General features: G+C 35.8%; 1 protein-coding gene across 1 annotated transcript in view; it reads right to left on the minus strand.

The window, feature by feature from the left end:
* The window catches only part of Neb (nebulin), a 200,620-nt gene that overhangs the window by 101,733 nt on the left and 83,815 nt on the right, over nucleotides 1-15,072 (minus strand). The window contains exons 65-72 of the mRNA XM_048812256.1: nucleotides 13,984-14,295; nucleotides 11,590-11,793; nucleotides 11,195-11,299; nucleotides 9,046-9,153; nucleotides 6,463-6,774; nucleotides 5,936-6,139; nucleotides 5,092-5,196; nucleotides 594-701 (exon numbers count right to left, since the gene is read on the minus strand). Coding sequence (XP_048668213.1) covers nucleotides 594-701; nucleotides 5,092-5,196; nucleotides 5,936-6,139; nucleotides 6,463-6,774; nucleotides 9,046-9,153; nucleotides 11,195-11,299; nucleotides 11,590-11,793; nucleotides 13,984-14,295 — 1,458 coding nt within the window. The remainder of the gene's footprint in view (nucleotides 1-593; nucleotides 702-5,091; nucleotides 5,197-5,935; nucleotides 6,140-6,462; nucleotides 6,775-9,045; nucleotides 9,154-11,194; nucleotides 11,300-11,589; nucleotides 11,794-13,983; nucleotides 14,296-15,072) is intronic.

Raw genomic sequence — 15,072 nt, forward strand, 5'->3', positions numbered from 1 at the left:
GGTTTTTTTTTTTTTTTTTTTTTTTTTTTTTTTTTTGCCCACAATTTAAAAATTTTAAAAACCTATAAGAACAAATAATTTTTTTCTACTCTTGGATAAATTTTAAAGATGTCCAGGAACATGTTGTTCTTAAAGTAAAAAAAAAAAAAATGGATCCTGTAGACCCCACAGTATGAAGATTTCTAGCCGCTTTGCTATCCTATGTCCTCCCTCTTGCGGGCTCTCGAGAACTCAGGTAAACCTGCTTCTTTTCTGTCACTTTTGCCTTGGGTGTACCCAGAAGAGAATTCATTAGGTTTTATGAGTAGCTCAACATGTCCAACTGACTTTAAGTGAGGCATTCATTCCTAGCAAGCAAAGAGGAAAAGATGATAGTCAAAGGAACCACATTCCAATCTAGGCTTGGACACTATGAGGGTTGTGACCCTAGGGAAGTCACCTATAGTCTCAAGTCCCAATTTATATGATCATGCATTTGAGGGCATTATGATGGACAATGACTAAAGAGACATCCTGCTATATTCCAAGAACACAATCCCCCATGCAGGCGACTGGCCTAATGGGACCCATGTCAGGACTCGATCAGCTCTTACATCACTGGCAATGTCCCGGGAGGCCTTGGCAGCCACAATGGGAATGGCATCGCTTCGTAAGTCATAGCCTTCTTTCTTGGCTTCTTCCATGGCCTGGCGATAGAGGCTCTGAGGGGAGAGATACAGAACTCACAGTCACTCTGAAACTGTGATTTTTGTCAAAAGAATGGATATAGAACTACACTGGTATATTCAGCTTTAAATTAAAAAAAAAAGACCTCTTTATTTTACCAGTTTTTGAAACAATTAAGTGGAAATTCCACATTCAGCAAATTTTAACATCACAACTTCTCTTTGTACAAATCTTCATAGATTTTTATACATTAAATCAATAGCTCTTAAATGTGTTTATGTTGTTCAGCACTTGCTCTAAATGAAACGACCAAGAAATACTGATTCAGCTCCAAATCTGAATTAAGAATAACTTTACTAGCAGCCAATATGGTTATATAATAATATATATCATCACTACTTGAGCATGGTGTCCCTGATAAGAAATGAATGAAGGATGAATTGCTGTTTCTCAATTTCTATGCTAATATTTTCTCTTCTCTTATTTGTGTTAACTGTTGGAAATTGTTAGCGGATGTGGGGATAGAGGGTTCCAAAGATTTATAAGTCAAAAGTACAAAAATGATAAAATTCTTATTTTTTTTTCTTTGAATGGAGAAACCACCACCACCATTCAGCCCTGGCAGGACAGATACACAGAAGGCAAAATGTAGGTGTTCCATGGGAGCACAGTTTGACAACCATACTTTAAATAAATTATCCATACTAATAGTCTTTAGCCATTTTTGTCAGTTTCTTTGTTTACATGAATTTTAATTAATTCTATATCCTCAAAACATGAAATTTAAAACAACTGCTAGTACTGGTATTCAATAAGTCAAAATGAAATGCATTTTGGTAAACTATTTTTAAACATAAAAAGTAAAAATTTATCGGCTCTTTTAACAAGATATTTGTGACTTATCACAGTTTGACTCAAACAGATCTTGTCGGGCACTACTGAATTAAATTGGCAAAATTTTGTTTTAGTATTCTCTGACAGATAACACAGTACCTACTGGGGCAGATATTCCTTTCTTTCTTTTTCTTCTTTTTATAATTAAATCTTTATATAACAACACTTGGTCGAATATTTAAATGTATGTTTCAATATTTTTAAATGTGCATTTTCCTTTTCGTGAAAAATTTTGAACCTACAGAAAAGTTGTAAGAATGGGAAAAGAAACATCCACAACTAACCACTTCTTTAATATTTGCCATATGTTTGCATTCTCTCCCTCCCTCTTTATGTGTGTATATATTGTGTATATTTTTCTTTTATTATTTTCAATTGTTGAACCAATTAAGAGAAAATTAATTGGTTCTCACAGAATTCACATTCACTCCAAAACTGTAATAAGGTCAAAAGAATGGATATAAAACTTTGGATGAAGAACTACATAGTATATTTATTTAATTTAAAGCTAATGACCTCATGATAACTTTACCTAAAATGCTTCACCATGTATCTCTCTCCAAAGACTAAAAATAGTTTTATATAATCCCAATATATTTATCCAATGCCAGAAATTTAATACTGATGCAATATCATTGTCCAATATATAGGATCATTCAAATTTCAACTATCCCAATAAAATCCTTTATAGAATGTTATTTTTCTCTCCAGAATTAAATTCAAGATCATGAGTTGCATTTTTTTTTTTTTTTGGTCTAGTTTCTCTCCTCACCTTTAAACTGTGCCTTTTTTATTTTAAAGTGAAAGAAGAGTGACTATGAAAAAGGAAATGGAACACCACTCAAGGGCAGGGGCATTCCCAGGCAGGGAGTACATACAGAAGTTGAAGCTTTGTTAACTCCTTGCTTACACTCAGCCATGCAAGCGTGCCCCTTAGAAAACCTTTGTCAAACTCAAAGGTAACTGAGGTTGGAAGGCAGCTCATCCCTATACCCAATACAGAGACACATACTCACATCAGCCTACAATTGAACTATTTAATCTTTCTTTCTCATTTCCTCTATGATAGAGATTTATTGAGTCAGTTAAAGTAGACATAGAAGTAGTAGATGGTTCTGGGAAATGATTTAGAAATCGCTTATGGCTTTAAAGGAAAAACAATGATCTATAATTCTTTTAGATCCTTCTTTCTACCTTACCTTGTTCAACATACTTTTCAATTGTTTAGGCCATGTAAAGACAAAATTTTAAATGTAAGGATAGTTTTTTGAAAGTGTGGCAGAAATAGTTGTTTCATAATTTTCAAATTGAATTAAGAATACTGTACCAATATCTGAATTTTAAATATGATGGAGAAGCATTAATATTTAAATGGCTTAAGGGTCTTAGATGTTATTGTTTGTTTATAACATGGATCAGCAAGATGTGACAGTTTACATTCTTTTTAAGATGAGATTTCATAAGGAAAAGCTAAGTAAAAATAAGAATAAATTTAATATTTTTAAGATAATATACAGAGGGTTAGTTTTTTGTCATTGTTGTTTGTTTGTTTTTAGTTTTAGGTGGACACAATGTTTTTATTTTATTTTTATGTGGTGCTGAGGATGGAATCCAGCGCCTCACGCGTGCTAGGTGAGTGCTCTATCAATTGAGCCCCAGGCCCAGCCTCAGAGGGTTAGTTTTTTTGAAAATTTTCTAGAAATATTTCCTTTATAACTAAAGAATCAAATACTTTATCTATTATGTTTTTCCATGGTAATGGGGGAAAATGTGCTTAAATCATCTTTTTGCTTTAGATCAAACGGATTTCTTGAATACACCCAACATTCTAAAAAGATGTAGTATTTCAAAGAAGAGAACGCCTTTCATTATCACCAAGGCTACATTTTAAAGTTTGGTAGGTCACTTACCCAAGAGAATTAGAATAGGTAAATGAGAATCTAAGGGAAATGAGTAAGATGTGTTTGCTTTGTTTTATATTTCTGGAGTAAAGTATGGGATGAAATTACCCTTGGTCACAGATTGAGCAGAAGTTCAAGTTCACCACTCCGAAATCTACTTTTGAGAAAACAGTTCTTACAGAATTCATATATTTTTGCAATCTCAGGAGATCCAGCTGAAATTTTTAGAATTAAAAATAGCCCAATATCCTCTCAGCAACTTTCACTCACCTCAGTAAAAAGGAGAGGTTTGTGAGATGCACTTACAATCTGGGATAGAAGCTAAACTTCATTTGCCTAGCTAAGATAAAGCTCCCAGAGAAGGTAGCCCAACAGAGAAGCTCTGTGGCCAAGAGAAAATGGCTCATTTGAAAATGAGTACAGCCAAGTTCAATCAAATACTTGTGATCACTCTCCTCAGAGTGATTTTTGGACGGTGGGGGAGTCAGGATTTAACCCAGGGGCACTTTACCATTAAGCTACATCTCCAGCCCTTTTTTATTTTGAGACAGGGACTCAGTAAGTTGCTGAGGCTAGCTTAGAACTTTCAATCCTCCTGACTCAGCCTCCTAAGTCTCTGGGATTACAGACATCTGCAACCGCACCCAGCTCAGGTCTGTTTTATGATGCTGGAGGAAGTGAAGTCATATCCACTTCATTTTACTTGTCCTGTTATTTGATATAAACATGCCTCCTTTTTAGCTTTATATAATTATAGACTAAAGAATAATAAAAATAATTCTTCATCTGGTAAAGGTAAAATAATTATCTCAATCAAGTCTTGAGACTAACTGTTTAAATTTTCCAGTGATCTCAAACTGAAAAGTTTGTCTTCATGTTTTTTTTAAAAATATACTTAACCATATAAGAAATCAGTATTCTTGAATCAACCAGATTAATTCCTGACTTAGGCAAGAGCAATTGAGCAAAAGACTATGCAACAGGATTTCAGAACTGAAAGATGTGTGATTACAAGTTTAGCAAGGCTGGAGTAGCTCATGAAAGAATGTAGTTTATTATCCTCAGGCAATTTTGAAATGGGTGAGTTTGAGAATTCTCATTTCACTTCTTATAAATAAATGTCATCATTTTGAGCATGTCATATGTCCAATTTTCAGGTGACATTAGAGTAAAGGAGAGAAACTCAAGCTTATGAATTAAGCAATTATTTTATACCTGGCTTTACACTGGGCATTTATATATCTTACCTCATTGAGTCACCACAAAAAAATTTCAAGATAGGGATTTTTATCCCATTTTACAGGTAAAATAAACAAAAACCAATAAACATGCAAAACAAATTTTGAAGGAAGTTCTAATTTGATAAATAGCAATAATTATTTTAAATAAAACTTAATATTTCAGACATTAATAGTTGACTATGAGGATTTTTCCCTCCTGAGATATTTTGTGCTTATTTATTTTTCTACCTACCTATTTTATAATGATATGTACAGTCAAGGTAGGATAATGAGCATAAAATACAATACTGAACTAATTAGCCTGCTTGGTGATTAATTCATAATATGACATTTCTATATCAGCAAAAACCAATGTGTTCAGAGGAAGAAAATAAAACAAATGGTCTCACCTCACTATAATTTATTTTATTTTGTCTTGCCAGCATAATTTCAGGTGTATCAGGCATAATATGGACTTGGGTCTTATCTTTGTCCCAGGCTTCTGTGTATAAACGCTGTGAAGGATAAAAAGGTTGATGAATTAGAAAAACAAAGTTTTTTTTTTTTTTTGTAAATGGTTTTCATTTAAGAGATAGTGATAAAACTTAAAGCCAGTCTCCCTGGTATCTCAACAATGTACAGTATGTTAACACCCTTCAACCTCTTTGGTTTTACAGAGTATTCATTATAACTAAATATAAATGTATACATAAATACCATTAACACACACGTTACCAGGTTCCCCACACTCCAATTAAATTAAAATTAGGCATTTCCCAAGTATATGTACACATCTGTGTGTGACTATATTATATTCTTCCTACGGTTTTGTTTTTCTTCATTTATTAATTGCAAATGTGCCTGAGTATGTCATGTTTAGAATTTCTTTTAATGAATGATATAAAGATTTGCATCTAATTTATCTTCTCTATGTTTACCTGGGTAGGCACCCAGCAAAATAGGAATTTTATTAGAAGGTTATATACCAAACAATATATAACCTCATCAACTTCAAAGAATTTGAACCCCCAAACAGCTGTCCCATTTTTAACTCTATTTTATGAGTAATATCAAAGCAGAATTCCTATCATATATATGTGGGATTCTTATATAAGAGAATACAAAACTCAAACACATCACTATAGTTTGGATAGTAATTTAATTGGATAAAACAAAAAAAAGATCAACTTAAAAATCATAGGTATTCTAAATGACATTCCATCCTGTTCATTTCCCCTCAAATTGGGGGCTCACCTTGTTCATGTTGATGGCATTGTTCTTGGCCAGCACCTGCTCCAGAGAATCTGTCACGCTGGTGAACTTCAGCTTGTCTGGAGGCTGGCGGTAGATGTTATCACTCAGGATCTCTGCAGCTCTCTTGCACTTGACCACATCCACAGACCCAATGGGGACCCAGCCAATGCCTCTTAACCACTGGAGATCAGACTTATAAACATTCTGAAGAAATCAAACACATAAGCAAGTATTATTAAAGTTGTTATGACACTTGATTTCCAAAGCCAGAGGGGCAGGGGAGAAACACAGAAAAACATTGGTATATAAAATTTTATATCTCTATCTGTTAAAATATAAAGGAAAATTAGAGACATTTTATGGTATTATATAATCTATTTTTAAAAAAGTAATGGACACTTGAAAAAATGAGGAACAGAGACAAAAAACATCATCCTCCAAGGTTTCTATCAAATATGAGACCTTTGTCTACGTGTTAATATGCATTGCTCCCATAAATGCAGTTACCATGGCTCTCAGACACTCACATCGCTCTGGAGGTCATAGGCCTGCCGAGCATGGATGACATCATTCTGGTCAGGCAGGCATGTCCACTGGTGGAGGTAGTTTCTGTAGTCCACGTCACTCACTAAGGTCTGGCACTTCTTGGCCAGCACCACCCCCAGCATGTCCACTGGGCTGCTGAACTTGGTCTTCCACTTCTCAAAGTCCTTCTTGTACTCCCTGTCACTCTGGATTTTGGCCACGTGCATGGACCACATCATCTTGGGGTCATCTTTAATATTCCGGGCTCCAATGTGGTGGCCCAGCTGTTTGCGGTAACCATCTTTGTATTTGTACTGAAATAAAAATGGTGGTTTCAAAAATAAAAATGAGAAGAAACTTTTTAGTTTGAGTTCATCCCATTTATTGTTTCTTGATTTTAATTTTTGTGCCAAAGGAGTCTTATTAAGGAAGCAAATCTTGGGAGCAAATCTTTACTCCTCACACATCAGATAGAGCACTAATCTCTAAGGTATATAAAGAACTCAAAAAGCTAAGAATCAAAAAAACAAATAATCCAATCAATAAATGGGCCAAGTACCTGAAGAGACACTTCTCAGAAGATGATATACAATCAATCAACAAATGTATGAAAAATGTTCATCATTGCTAGCAATTAGAAAAATGCAAATCAAACTACTCTAAGATTTCATCTCACTTCAGTCAGAATGGCAGCTATTGTCAATACAAATAATAATAAGTGTTTGTGAGGATGTGGGGGAAAAGGTACACTCATACACTGCTGGTAGGACTGCAAATTGGTGCATCCAATGTGGAAAGCAGTCTGGAGATTTCTTGGAAAACTGGGAATGGAACTACCATTTAATCCAGCTATCCCTCTCCTCGGTCTATACCCAAAGGACTTAAAAATAGCATACTACAGGGACACAGCCACATCAATGTTCATAGTAGCACAATTCACAATAGATAAACTGTGGAACCAACCTAGATGCCCTTCAATAGATGAATGGATAAAAAAAATGTGGCATATATACAAAATGGAATTTTGTTCAGCAATAAAAGACAATAAAATCATGGCATTTGCAGGTAAATGGATGGAGTTAGAGAAGATAATGCTAAGTGAAGTTAGCCAATCCCACAAAAACAAATGCCAAATGCTTTCTCCAATACAAAGAGGCTGATTCATAGTGGGGTAGGGAGAGGGAGCATGGGAGGAATAGACAAACTCTAGATAGGGCAGAAGGGTGGAAGGGGAAAGGAGGGGGCAAGAGGTTAGAAATGATGGTGCAATGTGACATCATTATCCAAAGTACATGTATGAAGACATGAATTGGTGTGAATATACTTTGTATCCAACCAAGAGATATGAAAAATTGTGCTCTATATGTGGAATAAGAATTATAATGCATTCTGCTGTCATATAAATAAAAAAATTAACTCAAAAAATAAAAATAAATAAAATGAATAGAAAGTGTTAAAAGTCTCATTAATTTAAAACATTGTTATTTTAAAATTTATAATTCTTGCAAAAAAAATGAAATTATCTGCACATCAACTTAACTCCTTATCCTAAGCTGATTAAACTTCATAGCACTAGTCTAAATGGGAAGACAGGCTGAAATACACAGTCCCATGGTTTGCAGACATTTAGTTCCTAGAAATTAAAGTGGCGACACTTTTCAGAAGATTAATCTGTATTGTTCACTGCCTTTTGTTATCTTGGTCTAGTGACATCACTAACCTGGAAATCTCACGTGGAACTTTGAGAATGCTAATCCTAAATCCACATTTTCTCTTTGCCCCAACACATTCTCTGCCCCTCTAAAATCTGGCTCTGATGACTTTTGTTGGGTCACTTGGCTCCCTGAGATGGACTGGATTGTGTCTGCCCTGCTGTGTCGAAGATAACTGGCTGAGGTTTGTTTGGGATCCCTCAAGTGGAAAAATGAACTATAAATGAGCAAGAAAACATCTTGATGGTTTTGGCAAGGGCTGACTCTGGGTATTTTCTATCTACTTTAGGCAACAACATCACACAAATTCTAGTACCTATTCACAAAAGTCTAAATTCTCTTCCAAGGGACCTATTTCCTTCAGAGAGCAACAGGTTCATCTTTTGGTTGTTTGTCTTTTTAGTTTTCATTGGAAAATAATTCAAAAGGAAGCACTTAAAATAATTTTCAAAGAAAGAGTTGGCAAAACTACAGAGCAGGCCTGAGGAAAGGTACATTTTCCTAGACCAGGCTGTGTACCTGGTGTTCACCTGCTATTGAACCAAGGATGTAACCAAGTGATTTCTCTTCTAGCATTTTCTGAATTATGTCAGGATTACATGCTCAAACTGTAAAGATGAATTTCTCATAATTATAAAAAACTGTGGATTCTGATTCAATTTTATACTAAAGTTTAGGATAACTCTTTCCCCCTGGGACCTGGACATTAAAGACTTTTGAAGTTAAAAAGAAATATTTTCAAATTAAAAAATGCTTTAGAAGCATTAGTCAATCAGTGTTCAGTAAGACATCTGGATGCAACGTCATGTATTAATAGTGAGTCAGTCTCTCCTCCCCATCCTTCCACATAAATATCTGGGTGCTGCTACTTACATCACTGGCGATATCTCTGGAGGCCTTGGCTGCCACAATTGGGATGGCGTCAATTCGCAAGTCATAGCCTTTCTGCTTTGCTTCTTCATTGGCAAGTTTATACAGGGTCTGTAGAAAGAAAGTCAAAGAATTAAAACAAAAGGTTTGACAGCAACAATTTGGATATTATCAAGTAATTTACACCAAATACTTTTTTTTAAACTTTATTTTATTTATTTATTTTTATGTGGTGCTGAGGATCAAACCCAGGGCCTCACACGTGCTAGGCGCTCTACCACTGAGCCACAACTCCAGCCCTATACCATATACTTTTTAAAAAACTAGAAAATGACAACAATCTAAGTTTCCAGCAAATAAATTATATTCTACCCCCAAAACTAGATAGTGTTAGAAATACATGAGATATAATAATGGGTATTAATATAGATTGATATATTCATCTATTATATTTATAGCATTTCAGATTAAATACATTATTTGCAGATTGTAATATTAATGATATACATATCAATACATGAATATAATCTATATATATTGATAGAGCATCAATTCATATATACTACTAAGTGTAAAATAAATGGAAGGAATAATGTGTTTAATGTCATTAATTTATAAATAAAATATATACACTTTTGTTCATTTATTACTTAAAATTTTGTAACAATCATAATATTTTATAATGTTTAGAAAGTAAATCAGAAAGAAAGAGTAACTTAACTTAAAACATAGTTAACCTGACTATAATCTCAACTTTAAGATTCTAAATTTTGGTTTTATGGTATTAGTAAAATATATGTCTATAAAATTATATTTTAGGGACTGGGATTGTGATTGTAGCTTAGTGGTAGAGTGCTCGCCTAAGCATGTGCGAGGACCTGGGTCCAATCCCTAGCACCACATAAAAGTAAAATAAATAAATAATTAAATAAAGGTATTGTGTCCATCTACAACTAAAAATATTTTTTAAAAATTATATTTTATGGGCTGGGGTTGTGGCTCAGCAGTAAAGTGCTTGCCTCGCACGTGCGAGACCCTGGGTTCCATCCTCAGCACCACATAAAAAAATAAATAAGTGAAATAAAGGTATTGTGTCCAACTGCAACTAAAAAGTAAATATTTTTAAAAAATTATATTTTACTTTATAAAAAATCAGTAGGCTGTGTTGTTGATGGAGAATGCTTCTTTCCACATTTGAGGTTTTCGTTCTAGACAAGAAGTTCAATTACTTAACTCTGGCCTTTCTCTGTCCCTTTACTCTCTTACCTAAAGAGGTGCAGGGATTTACTGATTTTTGTGATTGGTGGGGATGGGATTAGTGGGCATGCTCAGTCAGCTCTCTCTTTCTCCAAGGAACTAGCCTAGTGCCCTCTAAGCAGGGGCTCACCTCTGAGACGACAGGCACATTACCCGTTTCCAGGGTGCCAGTACCCTGGTAGGGAAACCAGTTCCCACATTCAGTTAGCTGGCTTGTTCGACTGTCATAAATATGTGTCCTTTGACCTAACTTTAGTAGTTAAAAGAAAAATAGTGACACTTGACTGCTATTTCTACCCTATAGTTTTAGTTCTCAATTTTTTTTAGGACCCCAGTGGGGAAGAGGTACATATTACTAGAGTCCTCTTTGGTAGGGTTGCCAGGTTTAGCAAATAAAAATATCACACACCCAACTGAACTTGAATTTCAGGCAAAAACAAAGAATATTTTAGTGTAAGTAGTAGGCCAGGTCTGGGGTTGTGGCTCTGCGGCAGAGTGCTTGCCTCGCACATGTGAGGAACTGGATTCAATTCTCAGCACTACATAAAAATAAACAAAATAAAGACACTGTATCCATGTGTAAAACAAAAATAGTGATCCAGTGTTTTATAAGGCGATTCTACTTCTTAGAAATGCCCAAAAGACTGCTCAGAGCTACTAACCACCCTGGAATAGCCATGAACTGAAAAAGACAATGTAATTTCATTTGTCCAGAATCCCATGAAATAGCATATTCAACCCAGAGAGGAAATGTTGGATGGACTGCGTATTCGTAAGAAAGCTCGCATGCATCCTTATAGCTGAGGCCCAAGAAACTGAAATGTAGAAACTAAATGTAGAAACCCCAACAATGACAGCAACAGAATAAATGCAGCACCACAGGGTTTGCCCCCACCTCACTGTAGTTGATTTTGTTCTGTCTCGCCAACATGATCTCGGGTGTATCAGGCATTATGTGAACCTGAGTCTTGTCTTTGTCCCAGGCCTCTGTGTATAAACGCTATAAAAGAAAATAAGGTATTGGTTGAAAACATTTGAGACAGAAATTACAAAAAGCCCAATTAAAACAGGGTTATTATTGACCTGTATTTCGTTGGAGGTTTGAGACTGCTAGTTATTGAGGACAAAACTAGAAATAGAGATTATTTAGAGGATTTCGAGTATGTAATTTAAAAGATAAATATGACCCTACTCTTTCATGAATAATTTTTAATCTGCTCTTCATTGAAATATCATAACATCTCTTGGCATCTTAGAAAGTCTTGAAAGTCTGAGGCATCCAGTGCTCACCTTGTTCATGTTGAGGGCATTGTTCTTGGCCAGCACCTGCTCCAGAGAATCTGTCACGCTGGTGAACTTCAGCTTGTCTGGAGGCTGGCGGTAGATGTTATCACTCAGGATCTCTGCAGCTCTCTTGCACTTGACCACATCCAGAGACCCAATGGGAACCCAGCCAATGCCTCTCAGCCACTGGAGATCAGACTTATAAATATTCTGAGAAAAGAAAAAGAAAATGCAGAAACTCTTCATCAGGACCAAAATATTTAGGGCATATATGCAAATGGTATCAGTAATAAAGTATGATTCCATATTTTTTAATAGTAAACAAGCTCACTGTAGCAGACAGACTAAAAGAAGAAATATGCTCTAAATTGACCCAGAAATGTCTCCGAGCCATAATAATGGGTTGTCAAATACTTCAGCTTGTTAGGAGAGGCATGATCCCAACTAATATCTTCTCTCAGTCAGTTCAGTGAACACTGTTATATAAAATATCAACGAGCACAGGAAAGAATGCGACCTTAGAGGGAGAGAAACCACACATGTCCAGAAACAGGCCAATAAATCAATGTTAGGCCTTGGCAAATAAAACTCTCTGCAACTACCAAAAGCCTCATTTTCTAAGAATATTGATAATACGTAGAAATGTTAATATAATACTAAATGAATAAGTAATGCAGGAAACAATGAGGGTAGATGAATTACAGATGCAAGAATAGACTTTTTTAGTGGTTGGATCAAGCTGGATTATTATTGTCTTCTATGTCCCTTTTCTAATAACTTGAAATAGCTGTAATACTCTTTTGAAAAGAAAGAGAGAGGGGAAGTATTATACAATAATGATGTAGTACCCCTGATGCCCCAAGACAGACCTTTGATGACTTCAATATTATCTGAGATTCGGGACAGTAAATGACCATATCATTGGCCCAGGGTTCCAGTCCCTGCCTCACCAAGCTCTCAGGATAGGAATCACTGACTCTTATCCTGAGTTATCTTGCCATATCTTTCTCACTTCATTTTTAGTCTTTTTCTCTGCTAAAGACTTTTATATCCTCCGTAGGTATTCATAACTACTTTTCAACAATGGTATTGGACCTCTGCTCAATTGATTGGAAAGAGTTCACCTATAATAGCTAAGCAGAAAATACAAACTGGTATTCTGCATACAAAAAGCCTATTGGAATTGTTCTGTGCTGACTAGTTGTCCCCCACCCCCAATAATAACAGCAAGAATGAAAACAATAACATTTTATACCTTTAGGGTACCTTTTAACTTTCAAATGCCTCCCACATTATTAAAACCAATCACAATGGAAGGAAGCCAGTCCAAAAAGGTGCCTGACAAACAGACAAATGGCAAAGCCATATGTCAACACTGTCACTATATGGGTGACAACAACCCTTATTAACTACCTTTTATGTGCAAGCAAATCCTTTCTTCTGGAGGTAGGCTTATGTCTATTGAAAGCTACTTAAGAGTGTAGAAGTTTTTCAGATGGGCTGAAAAACCAATTAATGTATGTTTACTATGAATTTGTCTTAATTCTCCAAAGCTTCCCAAATACTTAAAAATTCCTTTAAATGTTTATAAAAGAGTGCAGGCAATGTGCTTATCACACCCTGATTTGAGATTGTGCATCTACTTCTAATAGGTACTGAGTTCTGTCATTATGGTGTGGCTCCTCCATACAAAGAGCTTCACTGAAGGATCAGGAGTCAGTGGAACCATCCAATAGCTTACACACGCAGCTTCCTTCATTTGCTAAGAATGACGTGTAGCATTAAATCCTAGCTGGCATTAGCGTTCCAATAATTACACTCTCATTCATTTGGCAAGAAAGTCAACAACAAATTCCAGAGTAATTTTTTCTTTTAATAAAGATGTGTTCCTTTATTCCCCATTAAGAGAATAAAAGAAAATGTCTCCCTCTGGTGGACCTTGAATTCTAGCATTGCTTAATTCCATCTTTTCCCTCCTTTTTAGTACTAGGAATTGAACCCAGGGGCACTTTACCAATGAGTCATATCCTGTCTTTTCTTTTATATTTTATTTTGAGACACAGTCTCACTAAATTGCCCATGCTTGATCTTGAAATCCTGATTTAGCCTCCCAAATAGCTAGTCTTACGGGTATGAACCAACATGCCTGGCTCCAGTTTTGTTTTTTATGAGATCAATTCCACTTGCAAACTTCATTTCCTTATAAGGACTACTAATGTATTCATGATAAGCAATAAAACTATTTAAAATTCGGATTCAAATCTCATTTACTGAGCATTAAATCCTAGCTTAAATAGGCCAATGGATTATATAATATAAAGGTATATAAATAATAGGCCAATTTTTATTGCATAAAGTATTCCTACACACAGATCTATGATGGATATTGATTGCACTTACATCGCTTTGGAGGTCATAGGCCTGCCGAGCGTGGATGACATCATTCTGGTCAGGCAGGCATGTCCACTGGTGGAGGTAGTTTCTGTAGTCCACGTCACTCACTAAGGTCTGGCACTTCTTGGCCAGCACCACCCCCAGCATGTCCACTGGGCTGCTGAACTTGGTCTTCCACTTCTCAAAGTCCTTCTTGTACTCCCTGTCACTCTGGATTTTGGCCACGTGCATGGACCACATCATCTTGGGGTCATCTTTAATATTCCGGGCTCCAATGTGGTGGCCCAGCTGTTTGCGGTAACCATCTTTGTATTTGTACTGAAATGAAAATGCACAAATCAGTCTTTATTATAAACCATTAGAGGCCACACATCTGTACAAAATCATCTTACTTTCATTGCAGTTTTGCAGATCAGCATTAACTGCAGCCAGTAATCCTGGCTTTTGTCCTGGAAGCATAGAGATGTGGTAAAATAGATGGAATTTATTAATTGTAGAGTATACTCAAAAACATCTATGGAATGGGACTAAGGAATAGTTCTGGAGGCAGAAGGCACACACCGTGGTGAGGTGTCACCTGCAGAGGTCAGGGAGAGAGCATTTGGACTAGGTGACCTGGAGAATTGGATCTTATACACTAAAAGCATGTCAGAAAAAGCATGCTTGGCGGCATGGTGTGTTTAATAAGTTCTAAAATGAGTGTATGGTTCCTGTAAGCACCAGGAACCAGTACTCCAGGTCAAGTACTCCCTAGAGTGGCAACAGAGAATTTATTATTTATATTGAATTCATGCATTCAGTGACAATGGCCAATTTTTGGCATCATTTGGAAAACTGATTAGTAAAACTGACATAGCAAATCAAATGGTCAGAACATGCTCCTCATAAGGTCATGGGTTTTAGTTTCACATGGGCCAACAATGTTTTTATTATTCCATGTCCAATGATTTCACCCTGGAACTTAAGCCAATTATCCCAAATATGTGCTTCTGATTTCAAGGACAACTGAGTTAGAAAGTAGGGACCAATTGGTAGGGGTAGTAGGAACTCAGCTTAGTAGGAAGGAATGAGGTTGTCTAGAGTCTCAACTTTGCT

Source organism: Marmota marmota, unplaced genomic scaffold (genome assembly GCF_001458135.2).
Source record: "Marmota marmota marmota unplaced genomic scaffold, marMar, whole genome shotgun sequence".
In the NCBI taxonomy this organism is placed as follows: Eukaryota; Metazoa; Chordata; class Mammalia; order Rodentia; family Sciuridae; genus Marmota; species Marmota marmota.